This window comes from Micropterus dolomieu, linkage group LG18 (assembly GCF_021292245.1).
Source record: "Micropterus dolomieu isolate WLL.071019.BEF.003 ecotype Adirondacks linkage group LG18, ASM2129224v1, whole genome shotgun sequence".
Taxonomy (NCBI): Eukaryota; Metazoa; Chordata; class Actinopteri; order Centrarchiformes; family Centrarchidae; genus Micropterus; species Micropterus dolomieu.
This window is the reverse complement of record NC_060167.1, coordinates 14,434,495-14,457,881: the sequence shown is the minus strand read 5'-3', so window position 1 is coordinate 14,457,881 and position 23,387 is coordinate 14,434,495. Positions and strand designations below refer to the sequence as shown.

At 40.1% G+C, this 23,387-nt stretch overlaps 1 protein-coding gene across 5 annotated transcripts in view; it reads left to right on the top strand.

Moving 5' to 3' along the window:
• tox2 (TOX high mobility group box family member 2) overlaps positions 1-22,479 on the top strand; it is a 118,366-nt gene extending 95,887 nt beyond the window's left edge. For 2 of the 5 annotated variants that reach the window (XM_046076482.1, XM_046076480.1), the window contains exons 5-10: positions 6,055-6,321; positions 7,811-8,053; positions 15,981-16,061; positions 19,034-19,444; positions 19,529-19,677; positions 21,274-22,479. In XM_046076482.1, the coding sequence (XP_045932438.1) occupies positions 6,055-6,321; positions 7,811-8,053; positions 15,981-16,061; positions 19,034-19,444; positions 19,529-19,677; positions 21,274-21,316 (1,194 nt within the window). In that variant the 3' untranslated portion in view covers positions 21,317-22,479. The remainder of the gene's footprint in view (positions 1-6,054; positions 6,322-7,810; positions 8,054-15,980; positions 16,062-19,033; positions 19,445-19,528; positions 19,678-21,273) is intronic. The other 3 variants (XM_046076481.1, XM_046076485.1, XM_046076483.1) reach the window with 3 other exon arrangements.
• Positions 22,480-23,387: the final 908 nt, after the last annotated feature.

Below are 23,387 nucleotides of genomic sequence, written 5' to 3'. Positions count from 1 at the left end.
GCATACAGTACTTTCCAAATTAAGGAAAATACAATACAAAAAACAAAGGGTTGTAAAGTACAACATCATTAAAGTTGATCTTTTTCCCATTTACTTTTGTTATAACTTTGTGTGTGTGCGTGTTTATTGTATCATTTATCTCTGTGGCACAACTTAAAAGTCATTCCGACATTTTATGAAAATATCATGCGTTGGCATGGACTGTGTTTGGCTTTGAGAGATATAGTGGCAAAGTCCATTTCAACAGTGTGGCTACTTGAGATGTTCTTGGAATAAATTGCTTCTCCTCTCTTTTAAAGTTTGTTTTGAAACTCGTAATTATTTCCTTATGCTGCTAGTTTGTGAGGTATTGCTGTTTTTCTGCCAGATTAATTACTTGATCACAGTTCAGCGCAGGAGGTGTAAGAGCAAACATTTTTATATTTTTCCTTTTGACTAGCATGTAATTGGAACGATTGAAAATGACCTTATAGTGTTTTGTTTTGGCAACATGGAGCGATTGCCAAGATAATAAGTGAAATGAGGTTTTAATAGTGTGTTGCTAAATACAGTTGGCTGGTAGTACACCTGGATCATAGCATCACATTAGATATATGAATCAAAGTCTCCTTGTCTTACTGAATAATACTTTGTAAATCATCTTGAGTGCTTAAAAAAATACATCCAATTAAGCTTCAATACATTCTTAAACCACTTGTGTTTCTTTTACTCAAACATCCCGGCATCTGCTGTCCATCATATCTCCTTACTTAGCATCTGTCTGATGTCACAAGAAGGCAGAGACAGCATTTTGCATTTGCTTTCATACTTAAGTAGCGTATGATTCATAAATCCACTCTCTTATTAATTCTCCTCAGCTTGTGTAAATGACCCTCCTGGGTGTATATAAGCCTGATAAACTGAAGACATGGATGAAGGGAAAGAGAAAAGAGGGAGAGAGTGAGGAGGGGAAGGGAGGGGTTTAGGCTCGAAGGCTCTTTGAGGAACAGAGTTGTTAGTGCTCTGCCCTCAGGGTGAATGAGAAGTAGCTTTGAGGGCTGTGAGGCCCAGGGTTGGCTCCCCCACCTAAAGGCGTGTTTACCACCGTGTTGCGCGGCGGCTGTGCTTTTGAAGGATCAGTCTTCAACGCGCCTCTAATTAAAGCTGTCATGGCTGGGTGCCTGCAGGGATAATGTTCTATTATTATAGTCATTTGTTTCAATTAAACGCTGGGTGATTTTACAATAGCAGCCGTGAACCTGTGTGAGTGAGCCATCACTCTAAACAAGATGGCTCCAGTCAAGCAGGGGGTGAGGAGTGGAAAGTCTCGGGACTCGCAGAAGCATTGATCACCGTATATTTAAGCAAGCCAGGACGGGACAGGGAGAGGGTCTGAAAGTCTGAGAGCGCAGATTAAAGCAGTTCAGCAGGTGATGTTTCCTTAAAATCTAAATACTAAAAGAAATCATGTAACTTTATGGGAAAAATGCTCTATAATTAGCAAATACATTTCACTTTTTATTTACATTTTAATGCAAGTTAACTAAAAGTGAATTGACTCAGCTCTACAGAAGGAACTTAATTAACCCCCTCCCCCAAAGATTTATTTTGATGGTGATAATAAGTTGAAACATAACCACAACATTTATAGATCCTTTTGCATCGAGAGACTGGTTTATCATGATGCCAGGGCAATAAAACCTTGCATAGTAATCAACCCGCTTATGTAAATGATGAAACAGATGCCACTCTGGTGTAATCATCATAAGGACGGAGCAAGGTTAGCCGTTTTACTCTCCTCCGGTATGAATCTCTCCTCTTTCTCCTTGTAGCTGCACATGGCTCTCTTCTCCCCTTCTCTCATCTCTGTGCTGGTGGTCAAATCCCCTTAGCTAAATCAAATGGTGCAGGCAATTGGAGCGGCCGTGAAACCATTTCAAAGGTAAGGTCAGCAGGAGCAAGGGAACAATGGCTTTGTGATATTCCATCTCGCACACAATGTGCTACACATAATTGGAAAGCCTTTGTTATTTGACTCCCATTTGACTATGATGTACAAGATGTGAATACAAACACGACAGGCGTAACGATTGTAGAGGACCACGTTCACACAGAGTTTCCTGGCTTTACATCACAGTTTAGGTCTGCCTGGCTGCTCATCACCAAAAGGCAATATCTAACTGTCCCCTTGATAACTTTGGAGATGGATTTTAGTACTTGGGTCATGTGGGGTTTTTGTATCTTTTTTCTCTGTCTGTTTCCCTACTTTTCCCCTCTGTTATGTCTTTGTGTGTCTCTCTCTCTGTTCCAGTGTACTCTTTACTTCCCCTCCCTTTTTCCTCTTTCCTGTTTACGTGGGACACTGATCTCCTGGGGCTTTACAGCAAACAACTATATTGCTGGAGGTTAAGCACAGATATGACAATACCCACGAGAACTCAGAATGCAACTTTATAAATAATCTAATTATATAAATTTAGGCCACTGCATCGCTCAAGTTGGTAGTTATTGGTTTATAGTTGTACCACCAAATGCGGCAGAAAAACCCAGAACGATGATGAGCAAAGTGTTCAGACTTAGAATAAGATCTAGCTTTCTCAACCTATAACCATCTAACCGGTCTGGCCCACTCAGAAAAATAACATCATTTTCATGTTGCGTCACTGACGAAGTCATATGGCCAGAAATAAAGTCAGTATTATAGGCCTGTCAAATATATCAGGAGTCCATGAAAAGTCAGTATGTGTTACATGCTAAAGGCAGAGAGCAATGACCAACCAAATCCTGTTATTCACTGTGCACTCCCTCCTCTTTTGGCCAGCCATTCGGGGGACACCATTAGGAATTAGCATACAGTACCTATGGCAACCGGCAACCTTTGTCAGATTCTTTCATAATATTTGTACAGCCGTCTGTCGCTCGCTTTATTTAGCTCGGGCTTGATGGGGCTATGTGATAACTTCTTGCTCTTTCTGTCTCACACAGGTGAAAGCACCAACTGAAAGCGCTTGGAGAGGTTTTAAAAAATGACATATGAGTGACTATTAGACCTTTTACTGTATTTAGCTGCTTTTAGTATCTGTAACAAAGTATAGTAATTCACACTTTCATACTTATGCTTCTTTGTGCTTGCACCGATATGTCAACTATCAGGTTCATCAGAATTTCACTGGAGTACAACAGTTAATTTCTTTGTGTATTTTCTGGTGACAAACTGCTCCGTTAGTTAGGACAGAACACTCTGGTCTAATGAAAATTTAGTTAATGCTATGGAATATGAATAATAGACAAAATGTCTGCTTTATTCAAAACATTTACTTTTTTGTTGAAACCTAATCTAACTTGACTCATATCTGTACTCAAACATGCTTTACTGGTTCCCACTACAGTCTCCATCGTCTCTTGATTTTCCTCCACAAGAACAAAGTAAATTCATGTGTAACATATTGTCACAGTTGTATATGTGTCTCTACTCGGTCCCTTAAAATAGGAACTTAGATATATTTGTGCAAGTAAGCAAGTGACCCTATAGGTTTTTCTGTCTCGATGCCATAGTGCCTTACCCTTGTGAACTCCTCTGTTCTGCGTGTCTCCTTCTTGTTTATATTAAACATCGTGTGGCTCAGATTAAAGGGTGACAATTTTGCCTGGAGGCTGTTGCTATGGAAACGTGTCTGCTATAGCTATGATAGGCCATTCATGTTTGATTAATTGGTTTTTCAATGCTCCTTGGTTTGTGAGGACCCTTAAAGAGCAAGTCCACGGAAAATGGAAAATTAATGTATTTCTATTTCCTTCTCTTTCCCCTTTCTTCCTCTTTTTCTCCCCTGGCTTACTACTTATTTTGCTGAAGCTATTTCCTCATGTTTTAATAAGTGTAGTGATGGTGTTTTGAATTATGATTGGAAGTTGGATGGGGGAGGTTAGGGCTTAGTTATTTGAAATGCAAAAGGAATGTCTTTGTTCATGGCTGCCTTTTGTGAGCAGCTGCTGAGGCAAACACAGAATTTAATGTCGCGTGAATATTATGAGTTTTCAAAGCAGGCCAGAGCCTCATACAACATTACTTTGTTGTGCATTTTTATTCTAGCAATCTACTGGGACCAATTATGATTAGAGAGCCGAGCCTTCATCTCTGAACCTCTACTCGTGTTTATCAAGACCTCATATGCTCGGGCCTTTTCAATTTGATCTTTTTAGCACTTCACTAATGTGTAATGTATTATTTAACTCATAAATGTTTAAACGAGCTAACAAATGCTAGTTCATCACTTTCTGATCTGTAAATTGCCAAACATTCCCATTTATGCCTGCATTAAAAGCTTCCTTTGCTCCGTGCTCATGTTCTGTCCTGATGAATCTTGGGGAAAAGCTTTTGATGTAGTTATTATTGAAGATGCTTTAAGACTGCTAAGAGCAGAACTTTGTGAGAGTCTGATTCTGTAATCACTCTGAAGGGTGTTCTCCATGTGAGGGTCATTCTCCAGCTGCTGCGAAATGCGGTCTTGTTTCCATTTCTATTTGAAAAAAAGTTATTTAACGTGGCAGAAAAATGGGGGGTTGATAGGTCTGTTCAATAGTATTGACACGACGATTGCTTTGCAAGGTGCTAAGATTTCTGAAATCTAAAAACGTAATTTTCTGAAGCAGGAACTGAAGTCTTGCCACAACCACCAACCAGGCCACTGTGTCTCAAGGACACTGGAGGGCCTGCACTTGTTGCACTTCATAGTGATCGCCTATAGAAGTCAATAAAAATTATGGATATAACTCTAACAGAAAGCCCCCTTGACAAATTATGTAATTTTGAGTTAAGTGATAATGTGCCTGTGTGTTATGAAAAGAAAACAACACTGCTACTTTTTTAAATTAAAATACTGTCATTTTTCAGACCTACAATAAGTTGAGCAGCAGAACACAAGACTGACATATTATCTGGTTTATGGTGAGCTTGTCAGCAAACATTTTCCCCCCACATCTTTCGCATCTAGGTATAGACACCTGAATACAAGCATTACTTTGAAGTTATGTCTCTGGCCATCTGATGAATTTAAGTCCCATATTCAGTCTCATCTTAATTGCCCATTATGTTCACCAGCTAGTCGCTAATTGTGTCTGTCTGCCATTTGGTGCTGAGCAGGTAGTGTGCAGGTGATTTTTAGAGCATTTTTGCCAAAAACGGCTGCCTTGTGACCTTAAAACAACATTCTGAAAGCAGTGGGAATGATCCAAAACAGCTGTAGGCTGAAAAAACAAATATAATGATCTAAAAGCTGAACTGCTCTGTAGAGCTGAGGGGAACTGCAGAGTTGGATGACAAGTCTCTCTGGCTTCATCACTACAAGCGTCGCCTCTTACATATAAGTAATCATGTGATCTATTGTTTATCTCTTTGAATAGAAATATTAATTATAGCTGCTTTAAGTACTCCATAGCTGATTTCACTTCTTCTAGTGTGTACTTTGACAGCAATTTCAAAATAACTTTTATGTCTTCGAAATATCTTTAAAGGGAAATGGAAATTAGGAAATCATTGAATATCTTGATGTTCTGGCCCCTGTAACTGACAAAGATGGTAGCAGACAATATATGTCACACATGCTATGTTCATGTTTTTCTAGTCTGGTTAGTTAAGAGAATTAGCCTTTAGGTAGCAAAGTAGATGTCTTCTTTAATGAGTTGTTTTTTAGTGAGATATTTGCTCCCATTATTTAAAACATGCCCCTGTATGAATGTCAGTGCTGAAGTCAGGCACCAAACAAGTAACATAAACTTGGCCACAAAAAGTGCCTTTTACTGTCCCGAGAAAAGATAATTGAAAAAGAAAAGAGAAGCTTTCTAACCACCAGCTTCAGTTTAACAGTGAGACCAGTAGGAGGGTTTCTTTGTCTGTTTAGTTTCTTCCAACAGACGTATTACCCTCATTACAACACATCTCAATTTCTCAAGTTATTTTTTGCTTTTTTTTTCTGTCCAACACGCTTCTAAGTCTTTGCATATTTGGCTAATTGGCAGACCTTTATTACTTTGAGTAGAGGAGAAGAAAGTAAAGCTGGTGTTCTTCTCTCACCCCAGATGCAGGAGATGGCTTTGCACCACCACCAACAGCAACACCATCACCAGCACCCAGACGGCACTCATTATGACCCAACCCGTAACCACCCCCTGATAAACAGCTCACCTCCGATACTGCCCAACCCCATGAGTGCACTGTCCCAGCTAAACCCTCAGGTCAGCCGGAGTGCACTGCCTCATGGTTCCCCCTCACCTCCCGGAAGTAAATCGGCCACACCCTCCCCCTCAAGCTCCAATCAGGAAGAGGAGACTGATCCTCATTCGAAGGTACTGATGTGGCAATGCTTCTCTGGCTTGTAGTGGTGGAGTAGGAGGCGAGGGCTTGGCAGTGCTTCTCAGAGATGGTTCGCATGCTTACTGTTGAGTTTAAACAGGAATTCAGGGGTAGCCATGCTTGTGCTTTTTATTAGGTTGGCTGGCAAATTTTGCTGTTGAGGGGAACTGAAACCATGTTTTTTTTTTGTATGTGTGTATGTAATGGTGGAGTGTGGTGACACATTTGAATTGAAAACTTATTTACAATATTAAGTTGCAAGTGTAAAAACTAACATGATTTTTTGTTATTTCTTAAAATGTCCCCCTGTTTCTTTTTCTATGTATACAGCACATTTCCAAAATCTGGTTCACACTTAAAAGCAACACAATCTTGTCTTGGTCCTTTTGTGCAAGATAATTTCACCCTCAGACAAATTTCTTTTCCAATTACACAGTTGCGAATAGCTGACACTCCATTACCACCCTGGCATGTTTGTTGGCAAACTCTTAGACACACGAGGCATAACATGAATATTTTTCCCTGAAGTAATTTGAGAAATATTGTATATTTTCTTTCTAAAGTGAAGGGACCTCCTTTATTTACAGATGTGAGGGATATTTTAATGTGTTTATTATCAACAACACAGATACAAGGTGTCGGCAATCTTATCTAATTTTCTCACTGGAGTCATACGCAGTCTGATTTGAAATCTACCACTCCTTCATTTAAATCACTCAATAAGAAGAGAAGGACACTTGTTTACATGCATTTGGTTTATGTAAATCTGTAAAACTGCTTTCATAAATTGCCCACCAACCAATGTCTTTGTGGATTTGCTTCATTTCTATCAGGGGAATGTGAATGAGTGTATAATTGAATATGCCACATCCACAGTGTTTCAGATTCATCTGTGTATTCAAATACTAGCTTGCATTGATACAATATAACAAGGGGATTCTTTAGTTAAAGAAAATATATTTCCCTCCCTATACATCTCTGCTGTGCTTCTCGCTGTATGTGTGAATAAAAATGATTACCACCTCTCCTATCAGTAAGTAATTCCATTTGCTCTCTCCGATTCATTCGGAGACCACATCAAAGCCAGAGCAGATACAGCAGGCGATTTAAAATTCCTTTCACCCCTAGCACGAAAAGTCAGAATTTATGACTTGCTGAACAACTGAAAAATAAAGATTTGAAAAGGTTTGATAAATTCAACTAACAGATGTTATTTTTGACAAAGTAAGGCAGAAATAAATGCTGTCAGCGAGTGCCTGTTTCAAAGTGTAACTGTCAGAGAAATATTGCTGCAATATTCAAATGCTTGACTTCATGGGTATTGAACAGAGAGCTTCACTTATGGATTTAATGAAGTTTACATGCTTCACCTGAACCCAGTGTTATAAGCATTCATCAGAGATGCAATTATTCCCTCCAGTTGAATTTGCTGACGTTGTTTCTGCAGTGTCAATAAGCTGTTTTGTTTTTTGCGTGTTTTTGATGGTCTTCCAGATCACGGGCGAGAAGCGGCCGTCTTCGGAGATGATGAAGCCCAAGCCCAAACCTCAAAAAAAGAAGAAGAAGAAGGATCCCAATGAGCCTACAAAGCCTGTGTCAGCCTACGCTTTATTCTTCAGAGACACCCAGGCAGCCATTAAAGGACAGAATCCCAATGCCACCTTTGGAGATGTATCCAAGATAGTAGCCTCCATGTGGGATGGTCTGGGAGAGGAGCAGAAACAGGTAGATTGATATTGTGTACATGTACACTCGGAGTATGGAGAATTTACTGTTACAGTAATTGTTCTTTGTACTTAAAGCATTACTATGTAACATTTGAAAAAAGAAATAACACATTTTTCTTCTCACAAATGAAAAGTTTAAAGTTGCTGCTGAAGCCTTACATGATCTGGTATGACCAGTAGCTTATGGTGGCTAGCAAACTTAATAAATAAAATATTGCTATGTCACTATGTCACTGTTACTGCATCAGTTTGCTATTTGTGATACAGTTGCAATACTTTTTAGCATTTTATGTTAACCTGTAATTGCCACTTACTATTTGGGAAAACTTACTTAGCATTTTCTAGCCATGTGGGGGCAGTGGAAACAAGCTGTAAACACAACACCGGCATTACCATCATCTTACAAGCAGATATAGGGAGCTTGTTAGCAAACAGTTGCCTATTTACACATCCAGCAGATACGGAGAAACATAAGCAGTCATGTTCCTGGCTGCCTGGTAAATGAAAGGCAAATATTGACTCTCCTTTTAGCTCTGTTTTTGGTATTCACCATCTCCTGATGGAAATATCTGGCTCTTAAGCTGCTAAATGCTCCTCTATGTTCAACATCTAGTCGTTAACTTTATCTCTCTAATATGTGGTGCTGGAAAGGTAGACTACAATGGGGTTTTCAGTTGCATCTGCCTGCTGCGTCCAAAAACAATGCTACAAGAGCGTGAGAGTGAACCAAAACAGTAAATAAAGCTCAAGAGAACGATAGTGAGTATTCACATCCCTTATGTGATCCAATTGTTAAAGAGGTGGTATTATGCTTTTAGGCTTTTCCCCTCTCCTTTATTGAGTTATATCTCTTTTTTGTGCATGTAACAGGTTTGCAAAGTGAAAAAGCCCAAAGTCCAGCCCAAAGGGAGTTCCCATCTCCCGCAGTAAGCTCTGCTCTGAACCTCTTGTTTGTAGTCCAGCCTTTCACTTCCTTTACTTGTGACGTCACATTGAAAACGCGGCATAAAGCTTGCCAAGAGGCTAGCAGGGTCAGGCACGCCCTCAAACCAAGCTAGTCTGAGTAGAGGCCATTTGGCTCAACTCGCCTTTGTTTGGGTTTCCATTGTAGAAATATTGTACCTGTACCTGCTTCCAGGTACTTTTTTTCGTATCACCTTACCTCCGTCCGTTCCAAGCCAGCTGAGGGATACAAAAATGTAACATGAAAACACGACAGACTGCTGATTGGTCAGAGTATGGTGGCCCGTAGGTTTCAGGCCTAATACAAAAGCCACATCACTGAACGCAAATCCCACAACACGAATACAAACGGAACAACACAATTACAAAAGCCACAACATAATTACAAAAGCCACAACACGAACACAAAAGCCACAAAACAAATTCGAAAACCAGAACGGAAATACAAACGCCACAACACAAATACAAAAAGCCACAACACAAATACAGAAGGCCACAACGGAAGTTGACAACGAAAGAGACGCTTAGTAACAGTGGGTTACTCTCCGTAGAATACAGCTATCCAGTAGTATAGCGGCAATGTAACCCATCCAGGAGGTCCGGGGTTCGAATTGTAGAAAGAACAATCTTTTTCAGGAGACTTTTCCGCATAATAGTGTCTGCCAAATTAGTAAATGTAGGCCTACGTGGAAGAAGAAATTCTTACCCGTTTGATAAATAAGTAATACTTCTGTTCTGGTCAAATAATATACAGCGGGATAATCCACTGTTACTAAGCGTCTCTTTCGTTGTCAACTTTCGTTGTGGTTCACTTCCGTTGTGGCTTTTGTAATCGTGTTGTGCCGTTTGTATTTCCGTTGTGGTTTTTGAATTTGTTTTGTGGCTTTTGTGTTCGTGTTGTGGCTTTTGTAATTGTGTTGTGGCGTTTGTATTTGTGTTGTGACTTTTGTATTCGTGTTGTGGCCTGAAACCTACTGGCCACCGTAGTCAGAGAGAATATTCACTATTCACTGCATCATCATTGCCTGCGCCAGACAGAGGCCAGTAACAGAAAGTTTTATATTTTACAGTTTTCGTATGGAATTTCATCACTAAATCCACTTCTGAGAAGTTTTGAGGTGAGAAATCAACTGTGTAGATTTCGAAATATTGACAGTTTTAGTGATGGCGGAACAAAAATCTGCTTGAATATTATCGGAGTTCAGGAGCTCCGCAAGTGGCGGTGGGGGATGCCTATACCAACCCGCGGGAGGAGCGTGTGAGGCCGCTGCTCCCGCCGTCACACAGACCGCTACAGCAACAACGGCAGAGGAAAACACAGCTGGAAGGTTTTCATACCGCTTATCTGTCTTTACATTCTGAGTAATGTTGAAACGATGAGAATATGAAAATGAGAAAGCTGTGTGGATCGCTGGTGTGTGTGTTGCATTGAACATTACATCGCGGCAGTTGTGTGTGGCGTCGCTATGCCGACAAGCTACGTACTATCTCTGGGTACTGTCTGCAATGGAAAACGGAGCAGGGCCAAGTAGAGTCGAGTATATCGATTTGCGCTATGGTAGAATTTTTCGGCAAGGCAGCATAGATCGTCAGAACACCGGCAACAGTTCAACGTTTATTCCTAAAAGACTCAGACTCTGTTTGGGCCTGGAAATTCATAATCACAACCTGTAAGTATGCTTTATTGGTTGTGAATTATATTTAAAATAAACACGACAATGTAACTTCACAGACTGTTAAAGTGCGGTTGTAAACGTTGGCTAACACAGCTAAAGTTATAGCTATAATGCTAATGTTACACCCGATGTGAAAGCTACTGAGCAAACGTTCAAATTGTTTGGCCAATTTTTATGTAAAATTGAGTTGAAATATGGTGATTTTTGTAGTGGTTTATTGTAAGATGTGGAACAATGATGTTGTGGACTTGTGAGTAACTTATACCATCTGCTAGGTTACGGTCACAGTGTGAAGCGGCTTTGATTTGGATCACACTACCTTGCTTCTTACGACCCGCCCTTCTCTGCTTCTGATTGGCTAGTAGTCCTTACCTGGGAACTGCACATGTGCAACTCCCAACAAAGATTTTGTACAAGTCAGATGCATCACTCTGTAGCTCAAGAGCGGAGCGTACAACACACAGGGTGAAAAGAGGAGCTGCAGCAATGTGCAGTATGAGAAAAATATGGTGTTTTTTGAAAATTAAACCATGTAAACCCGTTCTGGTACAACGCCTAAATAAGATTTTGAACCTGAAAATGAGCACAATACCACCTCTTTAATATAGAAATATTGATTATAGCTGTTTTTAGGTGCTGATTACAGTGGGTTACCACCTTTCAACCTTAGTTATGACACTCCATGGCTCTGGGTAGACCAATAGTTGACTAGCCACCACTCAAATGATGTGTTGCACATTTAAATGTTAGTAATTAGCATGAAATCACTGTAAAACCACTCTAACAGCCCAGTTTAAGTGATTAGATTGTGGTCATGCAAAGATCAGGTTCACCATACTTACTCTGTAAACTCTGCAGAGCATTCACAGTTTCCTCAATGTATCTGCTGTAACACACTGTGGGCAAACTGAGACTTTGTACCTATGTATCTGTCTCATGCAGCTGCAAAGATTTAACAAGAAAGCGTGCAGCTCTGGTATTGCTTGTCACAATATTATGTCCTTATAACTAGTTAGCAAGTCTACCTGGCAAGGGCCAATTAGAAAATGTTAACTGAAAGTGCAGTCAAGTTAGGTTGTTTATACAAGCATAGGAGCATTCTTCTGGCTGTATTGTATATCACACATTACTGAATATATCACAGAGGTCTACACACAAAACCTGGATAAGGATCAATTTCAGAAGTGTATTACCAACATCAGTTGTTTCTTGTATGCTAAAACTGCATAAGTGTGTATTTAAAAAGTGGAATAATGGTGCAGCACCAGAACATTTTTGTTTTAAAATGAGATCATCATGTCGCACTCTCTATAATGTCAACTTGCATGGCAGTGAACATGCAGCTAATGCCTTGAAACCTTTTTTTTCTTTTTAATGATTTGTGAATTAGACATGCACCAGTACAAACTCAACTGGTAGGATATCTATTATTATCCTGTCCCCGTGCGGTGGAAATTGTATATTGAAAGAAATGAAAAGTTTGCTACCATCAGCCGTGTAGATATATTTCCTAGAATATTTTCAGGAGTCAATTTTATTTTATTACAGTTTGACCTGTGCATATGGAACTGCATTAACATTTACTGCAGTTTTGAGCATTTCCGTCCAGCACATTTTCTATTTCATTTTAGCATTCCAGGCCAACAGACAAAGTCAAAGGGGTTTCTATGTGTTTGCAGTAACAAATGATGGTGTGAAATGAATAGAAAACGAGACAGTCTGATGATCATGCACAGACTCATATTTTTAGAATATCCAGTCAGGGCGCAGCCTATTGGGTGTCAAATAAAAGCACCTGTCTCCATGACAAAGTGCAGCCCATTCTCCTCAGCCCCAGCCACTGTCGACTAGACCCTATCTAGCATGTGTGTGTTTTCCTCCAACCAAACCCACTTTATACGCTGGACTTTGGAGGCCGTCTGTCCCTTTTATTTGCAGTTAATTTTTGCCGCCTTCACCGGGGCTCTTCACCATGAATCTTCATTTCACCGCTGACACCCTTGAATGTGAATTCCTCATTTCCTGTCCTTTTATTTATATCTGTTGCCTGGTGATTTGATCATGCTGGGAATACAAGATTAGCAATTGCCTTGTCCTTGGTTTTGCCTCAAGGACATCTGCTCCTGAAATGTTATTGTTTGTGCTTCTTAACCCTTTGTGTCTGGGCTTCTTTTCCACCTTAGATTTTGCCCGGTGGATGCAATGTTCTCTCTCTCACTCTGTGTGTGTCTCTCTCTTCTCCCAAATGCATTTGTCCTTCAAATGAAACTAACAAAAGGACAATTCCGCCATTAAAAATCCACCCATTTATTGTGCTGTTCCACAGCTAATTTTTTGATTTGTTTGTGCATTCATGTGTTTAATCAAACCTGTCACCTCGCAAGACACATAATTAACTTGAGGTAATGATGTCATTATGGAATGAAATGTAGTACCCTGTCTGGGCAATAACACTGTGATTGCTCTAATTATTCTCTGTGATAGCACTGTCACTTATTCCAGCACAACAAATGGATAAACTTGTTAACCGTGTATTTACACAGTGTATCCAATTCAGCTACTGCACGTTAACACTCTAAAGAAATGAAAATGTCTGACTTTGGTTAAATATAACAACATATTGTAGCATATTGTATCTACAACAACAATCCATGGACCAGTAATGTTCAAGTGAAATACGTTTAGAATGTAAACTGTCCAAGCCAGGCTCGTATACCTTGAACATTTTCAATATACGGCTTCAATTTCTATCTCTCTCTGCTCTTGATCTGTTGATGTATATGCTGTTGTGCCTTTTCTTTTTTTCCCAACATTGGCTGTCACGTCATCTCTATAGGGCCGATGAGGTGTGTTCTATAATGTCACAGTCAGACCCTCTGGAGCCTTGCAAGAGCACCAGAATGTAAACACAACCCTTCCCCTACACACAGCCTTGTTTTAACTAGAACGTGGCCCCTGTTTCCAATTACCCTTAGTACTTCTCAAACACACCATGCAGCAGAATTCACACAAATGCATTGAAGGCAGCATGTTTTTATTGCTGTATTTAACTGAAGAAACGATCAGAAGTTTCATTGTTGTGATTTGTGTTCTTTTTTTGAGCTTCAGTGTGCATTTCCCCCACGTTGCTCATGTCGTTGTGTATTCTCCAGTGCCGCCCTTGAGTTTGGTAGAACAAAGTGTTTTATTTTATTCAAGTTTATGTTCATATTTTCTTTTATATTAAGATGTTTTCAAATGCCTGCACGCCATACAGCGTTTTTTTAATTCCCAAAGGCCTTTGTTTTATAGTGCAAGATCAATGCGTAATGTGGGCTGCGTTATTCCTCAAGGTGACTACATGTTAAAGCTGGCCCAGAAACACAAAAGAACATTTTTCTTGTTTTTGTTATTTAAGATTAAGATCAATTTTCCGTTTTTACAGCAGTGGGGAGGAACAGTGATAACGGTGTTGGGTAGGAGGGAGGAGAGACCTTAGCTTTATTTAATTGAGACTGCTGTGTTGGAGTTGTCGGTTAAAGGTCGGAGATAGAAGGAAAAGAACACTGTCACTTTGTTTAAATGGCATGCTTTGATATTAAACTCCTTGTATAGGTAAAATATTAAGCATCTGTCCAAAAACATCTAGTTTTTTGCCTTTATGTCTACCTTTCACATACATTTATTTGTTGGGGGTTTTCATGTGTAACTAGTCGTCCTCTCTTCGACTGCTTTTCACCTGTCATCTCTCCACCTTTTCTACTTCCCATTTGTTTCCTCCTCCTCCTTCTCTTCTTTCGGTCGTCAGGGTAATCACTCCCTTTAGTGTCAGCAGGGTGCAGAGTTATTGTCTCCTGTAATTAACTGGTTATCAAACAAGAACATTTCATTAAGGTACAATTAGGGGCTAATTCAGGCGGGACACCTCTGTGTCAGGATTACGATGGAGGCATATGCTCTCCCCTTGCAGCTTTGTTATTTTTAATTCATACTGACCTGCAGCCTCTGACGGCTTCAATTGCTAATGAATCCACTCACTTTGGAATAATTAGACATCCTTAGGCATGGTAATTTATTTAAAAGTATCCGTCATTGCGCGAATCATTAGCTGTGTTAAATTAATTTGAAATTAAAGCTGCTGGGAGTAGTTTGGGGTTCATTAAAGAGGCAGCCATGGCTCTATCAATATTTAAGGAGTCAGGGGTAAGGTTGTCACTTTTTTGTTTTTTAACAAGAACTGTAATTCTTATATGGGATTATCTGTTTTTATTATGGAAATCTGTTGTTTTTGTCGTGTATTTTGGAGTTCCTAGTTCAACAGAGTCTAATATCTGAATGTGTATCATGGAAGGAAAATAATAATAATATTGTAAATAGGGATGAGTAAGAGGATAAACATCAGCTGTTTGAGCAAGAGATTGTATCCGTCTTCATCCAGGTTTGTTTGCTGTTCTGTTTGTATATTGACTGTATGTGTTAGCAGCTGCCAGCCTATGTGCATTCGACAACGCATGAATGCTTAATGGTTATTCTACCCCACCTCTTTGAAAGAAATGACCCTGTCCATGGTGCCACAGACAGTCTCTCGCTGAGGATCAGTAATTACCCATTGCATTAACACACACACACATACAAACACACACTTTCCTTCATATTAAAATGCTCCAGAGAGAAAAGCTGAGATCTGAGTCTTCCTCATCGATTTAAGGGTGGACTTTTTGCGACTTGTTTTCCCCCTGCATCAAAAAGGCAGTGGCAGCTATAAAAAGCCCTTGAGTGACATGTGATGACATTAACTCAAATTCCCTGTCTTAACGCATCATTTGAGGTTAATTCAGAATGCTTGAGATTGCCTCTTTGCTAATGCTGTTTTGAATTCTTTTTTTTTTTCTTCTACGTCTGAATGATTTGCTGGGACATCAGCTCTGATTAAGAGATGAGCAACAGCCTTAATAGAGGAAGAGCAGGCTTAAAAGCAGTACACAAAATGACAAACAGCTTTTCACTCCTCATTTAGCTCCATAATATTTCCACAAGCTTTCTTGACATTTCATTTTGGACATTTTGAAGAAATTAATGATTCAAATGCAGCAACATCATGCAGATGGTCAAATCCCCTTGACTTGATAACGGTGTAATGAATGCATTTGATAGGTTTTTCATCGCAGAGCACACTGCCAGGGTCACACAATCACACCATGACTCCCAAAATCTCATCCACATCAGTCAGTGTTGACCACAGGGTCATTTTAGCCTTTGGCATCACCTTGTAATCAATTGTTGTTGTTGTTGTGTTTGCTCCTACAGAGCTACAAGAGGAAAACAGAGGCTGCTAAGAAGGAGTACCTGAAAGCCCTGGCCGCCTACAGAGCCAGTCTGGTTTCCAAGGTAACCACGGGGGTCACGTCTTTGATATACATGGGTCAGCAGCGATATAAGGGATGATAAATTAGACAGAATTCCTCTCGCTCTTATTCCAAGGAAAGGGTCCACTAGCTACACAGAGGTGTTAAGATGTTTGTGCATATGTGTGTGTGTGTGTGTGTGTGTGTGTGTGTGTGTGTGTGTGTGTGTGTGTGTGCGCAAAAGAGAACAGTGAAAATTAGGCCTCAAACACACCCGATTTGCAACCTGGGGAGAAATGAAAAGTAATAGTACACATCTGTGTGTGTGTGTGTGTGTGTTTGTGCTTATCAGTGTGCACATGTAAGAGTAGAAGTGGACATTACCTATCATTTGCAGTCCTCCTGGTGTCTCTGTGCTCCCTGATGGGCCACTAATGTGTTGGCTGAGGTTTGCTCACACCTACTGCTCTCTCTTTGCTGCAGGTTACTCCAGTTGAGCCCAGAACATTAATACCCTTTTTTAATCGCGTTTGTATAAAAACCACACCCACATTGTAAAATTTCCATGTTTTTAAAAGCTGATATAATATGTCCCCCCCACCACCACCACCATCCCCACAACTCTTTTTACATCTGCTTATATGATAGTTATAACAGTACAGGGGTGTTTCAATCTGGTGGTGCGCTGCATTTCATTTCAGTCTTTCTGCATTGTTTTCGAAACACAACTCTAAATTGCATTAGCATATACCAAGCTCCTCCTCTTCCCCCTCCCTCTCCCCATCCTCTTTCCTCCCCTCCGCACAGCGCCACACTTCCTCTCATGCTCATGGGCCGAAAACAAGCACCTTGATTAAGGCATGAATAGTTAATTCATCAGCCTCTTCACTGTGGCATACTTTCAACTAAAAAGACTATTCTCATTTCTTGTCTTTTGGTGCAATTAGACATTCATGTCAGAGCTCCTATACAGAGGCTTGATTGATACTATATGTTGGTAGATTGCCAGTCAAACAACTGACTGACAAAAATAAACCTGCAACCCCTCCCATCACTACCACCACCACACTCATTCAGGACCAGCCAATCTGAATGCGCGCCTGAATCTCATGATTCACCATAACTGTCTTTTTTAATTACCAATGAAGGAGTCTTTTCAAAGTAAATTGGGGTGGGTGGAATTGGAGGTAATTGGAGTATCATTTGAAGGATTCACATCTTCAGCGTGCACCTGTTGCCTTTTTGTTTTGTGACGCATGCCAGTTTGTTTGGGAGAGGTGGAAAAAAATAAAGTTTGATTGCTTCCCACTGTGTGTCATGGCACTTCTCTTGTGTTCGTCTGAATCCAAAAACTCCAAGTGCAGTGTGTGATTTTAAAAAGTCTACATTAAAAAAGTCACGCTGTGTTGTAAATTTCACAGATTTCATGATTTTATAAATGTTTCAATCCTCATAAACTCTCATTTAATACATATGCTGTTCATATATTTCCTCTGATAAATATGAAGTCATTTTACTGCAATATCCTGCAATTTCCTGTTAAAATAAAGTTAGTTGCAACAAATCACACCCATCCTCTCGCTCTTTCCCGCTCCCATCACACCATTTCTTCAGTATTTCATTTTCCACTTGACCCTGTGTCTGTCCCTCTCTTTTATCCATCCCTCCATCCCGTTCCATTGATTATTTCAGGGTTCAGAGGGATGGATGTGAGCCATTACTAAATAGCAGACCACCACACATCACTTTTGCCAGTCTGACAGTTAATGAGAAACACTGGATGTATTTCATACATACACCATCTCAAGAAAGAAAGGTAGAAAGAAAAACCTGCAGAATAAAGTGTGTGTGTGTGTTTGTCATGTTTCACAGCATCTACAGGGTAAAAATAAGTAAAGAGAAGAGGAACACAGCTGGGACCATGGGTAGCATTAGCCACAACAGATTATACTGTAAATACTTTAGGTAATGAATAGTATAGAATTAGTGCACACTGTCGCTTGCTGGTGATCCATCGAGTCCAATGATGAAATCCCTCCTCGTTACCGGTGTGTTGTTTGGTGACTAAAGAGTCCAATTCTTGATCCACAGGTTTTATAGCACGTTGGGCATATAAAGTCTGTGTTAGTGGGTGCAGGCATAGCAGTGTGTCTCCTTTGTCTTTTCTGTTGTTTTCTCACATTACGCTCCATTTCCAGCTGTCACTATACCACCGTTTACAACCACATTTTCACATCAAATAAAAGTTTCTTGTCACTTTTCAATTTATTTCACAAAGTTATTTAAATAATTGACTTTGAAATTGAATTTGCCGACACCAGCTGCTCCTTTTCTTTTGCTTCATTGACATTGTTTTAAAATAACATCCCACGAGAGGGCTGTCTCGGGGGAATGAGGACGCGCAAAGACTTATGGGACAGTTTCATAATTTAGTGACCATCAGCTCCATCAGCTGTATATATCAAATATATTTGCATACTAAACACGCACATACTATAACTTTTTTATTAAGTATTATTTACTATTTATTATAAGCTATTTGGAAACAAGGTCATAACACTGGCCGTGCTTTTTGATTCATTTCAGTAAGAACTCTAATTGCAATATGTTAAATATTCAAGTCCTAACCATTACATAAACCCTTCAGCAAGGTGCACACTGGTAATATTTCACTGAATACTTGATTTATCCTTAAAGGATAATTCCAGTTTATTACCACTTTAGTCTTATTTTTGTAGCTTTGGCTTTCATTTCTAGTGCTTATGATAACATTGTACTCATCAAGAAAATGGCTGAGAACCTAGAACATGGTAACATTAATAAAGTCAGACAGGCTGTAAACAAGCCACCAATCTAGCCAGAATATCTGAACCACTTTATTCCGAGGTAAAACCAAAATCCCTCATTGCACAATGAAAACTGTTTGTGTACAAAACTGCAAATGTATGTTGTGATATACTGAAATTATTCTTTAACGCTGATGGCATGTTTTCCCTTCTCCTGCCTCCCCTCTAGACATACAATGATCCTGTGGAGACAAAAAGTGCCCAAACAAGCCAGGCTTCTCCACATATGATGCCAGCCAACCCACCCCTCTACAGTGTGCCACCTCCACCCCAGCCGTCGTCGCCCTACCTGGGGCCCGGGGCCTTCCCGCTCAGCGACCTGCAGAGCTACGCAGGTCACGCCCCTCGCCACACCCTGTCGCAGACGCTCAGCCAATCACAGATGCTGCCCAGCATTAGTGCCTCTCCCCCATCCTCCTTCCAGATCAGCCCACCCCTTCACCCCCACCAGCAGCTCTCCCTGCACCAGAGCTCGCTCCTCAACCAGCCTATCCGCATGCAGCAGGTCCAGTCCCAGCCAATCATCTCTCACCAGATGGGGCTGCAGGCCTCTCTTCACTCCCCACCTCCTGGGCAGCAGGTATGGAAATAAACTGAGACACATTCACTGCTGTGGACTAGTTTATACTTTAAGATGTTGGCTTAATTTTCTTTCTTTCTCCAGGGTTTTTCCCACCTTCAGTCAGAGTATCAGAAGAGCATTGGTGGTTCCCAGTCTCCAGGGGCCCCTGGCCCTGGTCCAGGCCCTGGAGTGGCTCAGAGCCATGACTGGGACAGTGAATACTGCAATCGGGAGTGTGGCAACCACTGCAGGTCAGTGGAGACAGTATCATTTGTTTCCCATAATCCAGTAGGGATGGAAATCTCGATTTGATTATGATTCATAGGGCTGCGACGCGATTATAAAACGATTGTCAATGCATCTTGATGCATAATTTTTTTCTATACAGGATCTCTGGATAATTACTAAGGATTTAATTTGCGCATTAAGAAACATCTCATAATTAGCTTAAAAGGACTACTTTGCATCCCTGATTTACTTCCATCAACCTCAGCTCCATGTCACTAACTTCATTTCTTAAATTGTCAGACTCCTCTGAAAACTGAAATATAATTATCAGGATGTACAGTATGTATACACCAGTTTAGTCTAAGCTTGTACCAGATGTAAGTTAGTAATGACGTACAGCTGAGCTAATTAAAATTAACGTTACTTCGTTACTAATTTATCTAACGTTACATAACAGCCAAAAAATGTGCTGTACAGGGGAGATTTTAGCTAACACCAACTGCCTTCATGTTTCCAGCAGTTGGAGAAACTGCAGACTTTTATAAACGGACACACAGTGACCTACACTGCACGTGAAATTTACTGCTAATATTTTTCTCCACTAACTTTCATCTTCATGTTCTGCCACTCGCTCTCTCTCATTCGCACGGCCTCACACACAGGATACACAGAGACCTGCCAAGCGTTGAGTGTCACCATGTTTGCACAGTGTGCGAGTTAAAATCATTACTTGCGCATTGATAATAATGATTGCGTGATATGTAAGTTGAGTGGTTATTCATGGCACAGCGGTGGTGTGCCGAATATAGGGGGCACACTGGTTACATGCACGCCACAGACGGTCCGAGCGCTGCACTTACACGAGTTCCGCCTTTTGTGTTCCTTCAACATTAGGTTATCAATTAACATATAAATAATCGAGTCCAGCGTTTCCACTGCAACCCTTATTGCTGCAACACATCAAATCATATAGTCTTGAATGACATTTGAAGGGGAGACAAATGAAGTGAGTTAAACCAAATGGACGTTTCAAAAACATGCCAAGACTATGGGACTCCATTGATACCTTGTTAATTTAAGGTTTTCAGGTTGAACTTGTCAGATAGATCCAGTCCTATCTAAGTCCTAGACCAGAACTCCCTTAGATATAAGCATATATAGTCATGTCAGACGTCTCTCCCACTTCTTTCACAATATAAGTGTTGAAAATTGTCAGCTCCGTTCCAGTGAGACAAGGGAGACAGCTGGAGAGGTAATGGTGAGATAATAGAGCTTGTCATGTGTTTGTCAGACAGCAGTAAAAAACAGATGTTCCCAACAGAAGTTTTCACTGTTACAGTTTGGCAGGCTGTGCAGTCCTGCAGCACTGTAAGATCTTTTTAAATCTACAGTGCTTGTCGAGCTAAAGCACTATGAAATGTTTTGTTTATTTACGGGGTTTGGTTAGAGCAAGGTAGAAGCTAAGAGAATGGGTGTTTCGGCTTAAATTGCGGCCGTCAGGGAATGAAAAGCATTTACAATCAGAGAAAAATATGTCTGTTCTTCCTTCCTTTTCTTTACCGCTGTATCTTTGTGCGTAATCTAACCTGCGTCTCTGTTTTTGCTTTTTCTCTCTCCAGTGGCAGCATGATTGGCAGGGACAAGCCACTCTACCTCACCTGAAATTGAAGATCTTGCCCTGTCGACAAATACGACACCGAAGAGTCTACTCTCACCCACGACCCCACCCCACCCCGTCCCCCACCACCCCTAACCCCTCAACCCTCTTCTGATGCACACACTTACACACACTCACACTTACATATAATTACATACAAACACACACACGCAAACAAACATTCTGCCTCCCAAACACCACCACCTTTTGTTGTCAATGTAATTATTATTTCTCTTTTTCTAGAAGAATTTGTGACCAGAGTTTTTTGACTAGATGACTGCTGTCTGTACCACTTAATGTATTAGCAGTCCTCTTGCTGTTTAAAATTTGCCAAGCACTTATAAAGCCCATCCCCTCCCTCCCTCCTCCTCCCACCCTCCTCTCTGAGTTGTCTGTCTGCGCTCTCTCCGATGCAGGCCGGGCTGTAGAGCACTCCTCTTCTGTGTCACCATCAAAGTCCCCTCAGGGACCCCATCCAGCTTTAATTAGAATGAGAAGAAAAAATTACTCTTCCTCTTCTTTAATCATTTTAATTTCCTTTTGTGTTTTTCCTTTTTGTTGTTGTTGTTGCTGTTTTATTTATTTCTGGCTTGCAAAATTGTTCCTCTTTTTTTGCCAATAAGCGTTGGGCCCTGTACTGTAGAAAAATATAAACTTCTAGTAGGTTCATCGCAGGCTTAGATGTTATGGTAGCTTTGCTTAAGGGCCTGCAAATTAATACAAAAAGCTTGGGTTGGGAAGAGAAACAAAACAAAAAGAATCTTTTTTTAATATTAAAGACCTGTTGAGGTCTACTGAGCTGTCACAGTGTGATTGTAAATATCACTTTTATGGGATCAAATTGGGAATTGGAAGTCGAGATAGATTTGTTTCTTCTTTAATATTACATGTAAGTCATTTTATGTGCGTGTGTGTGTGTGTGTGTGTGTGTGTGTATGTCTGGACGTTAGAATGTACCCCATTCATGACGTGTGCAGTTGAGTGTGTATGTGCACGGACACACACTTGCGCGCAAGAGTGTTTCAGTGTTCGAGTGTTGAGTCTTTCTCGTGAATTTTAACAGCCTTGTGCAGCTGGATTTCAGAGGAGTATTTCACACTCTCGTTCTTGCATTAAATCTGTGCTCACTGGTGTGTTTTTTTCCAATAAAGTTCAATCTAAAACTGAATACACAATATGTGTCCTGCAGATCATTAAATGGAAAGAGCCAGGTGAGAGATAAAGAGGAAAGAGATAGAAGGAGAGAAAGAAACGCCGTGAGATAAAATGAGATATAATGTTGCAGGTGGGAAAAAAAAGATATTGCCTCAAAACGCCCCACCCCCTTTTTCTTATTTTGTCTGACCATAATGTCAATTTTCTCTCCTCGACATGCAGAAGTGAAGTAATGAAATATGTGAATGGAGCCATCACATCCACATTACAGTGATTTTTATAAGTTTCTAGTTGGTGTTTGGTTGTGTTGATCTCATCTTTTTAACTTTTTGTGTGATTAACAGAAATGCATTTTGCTGACAAAGACATCTGTATTTATCTCTTTACTGTAGCATAATTTCAGTTTTAGTTGTTACAGAACTATAACATTTTAAGTTGTGTAAAAAAAACCTGCCAATTGTAGTTATTTTATTTGTAAAGCCAGTAATGATAAAAATTTTAAATGGTTATCAACATATTGTTTCCGCTAGTTGCCCATCAGCTATTTGACAGGTTTTCTTATTTATGAGAGAAATTAGATCACTTTTGCTTCTTACAATGGAGGTGTATTTTTATTCTTATTTTATTGTTCTTTTTCCCTCTGGTTTGATAAAACTGATGATGAACACAACAATGATTTTTTTTCTTTATTTTTTACATTTTAGGTGCTGCTCCTTTTTTTTTCTTGCCAGCAGCATCTGTTTGTGTCACAAGGCTTCTTTTATTTTAAACCTGCATAATAAAAAAAAAAGTTTAAAAGTGATAATGTCTGATGCCTTGTTAATTTCCCTTTTTGTCCCCTTCACCAATTGTTTTAAAGACATGATAATAGTTGTTTTAATAACTACCAACACCCCCAACTGACTGTACCTTACAGTTTAT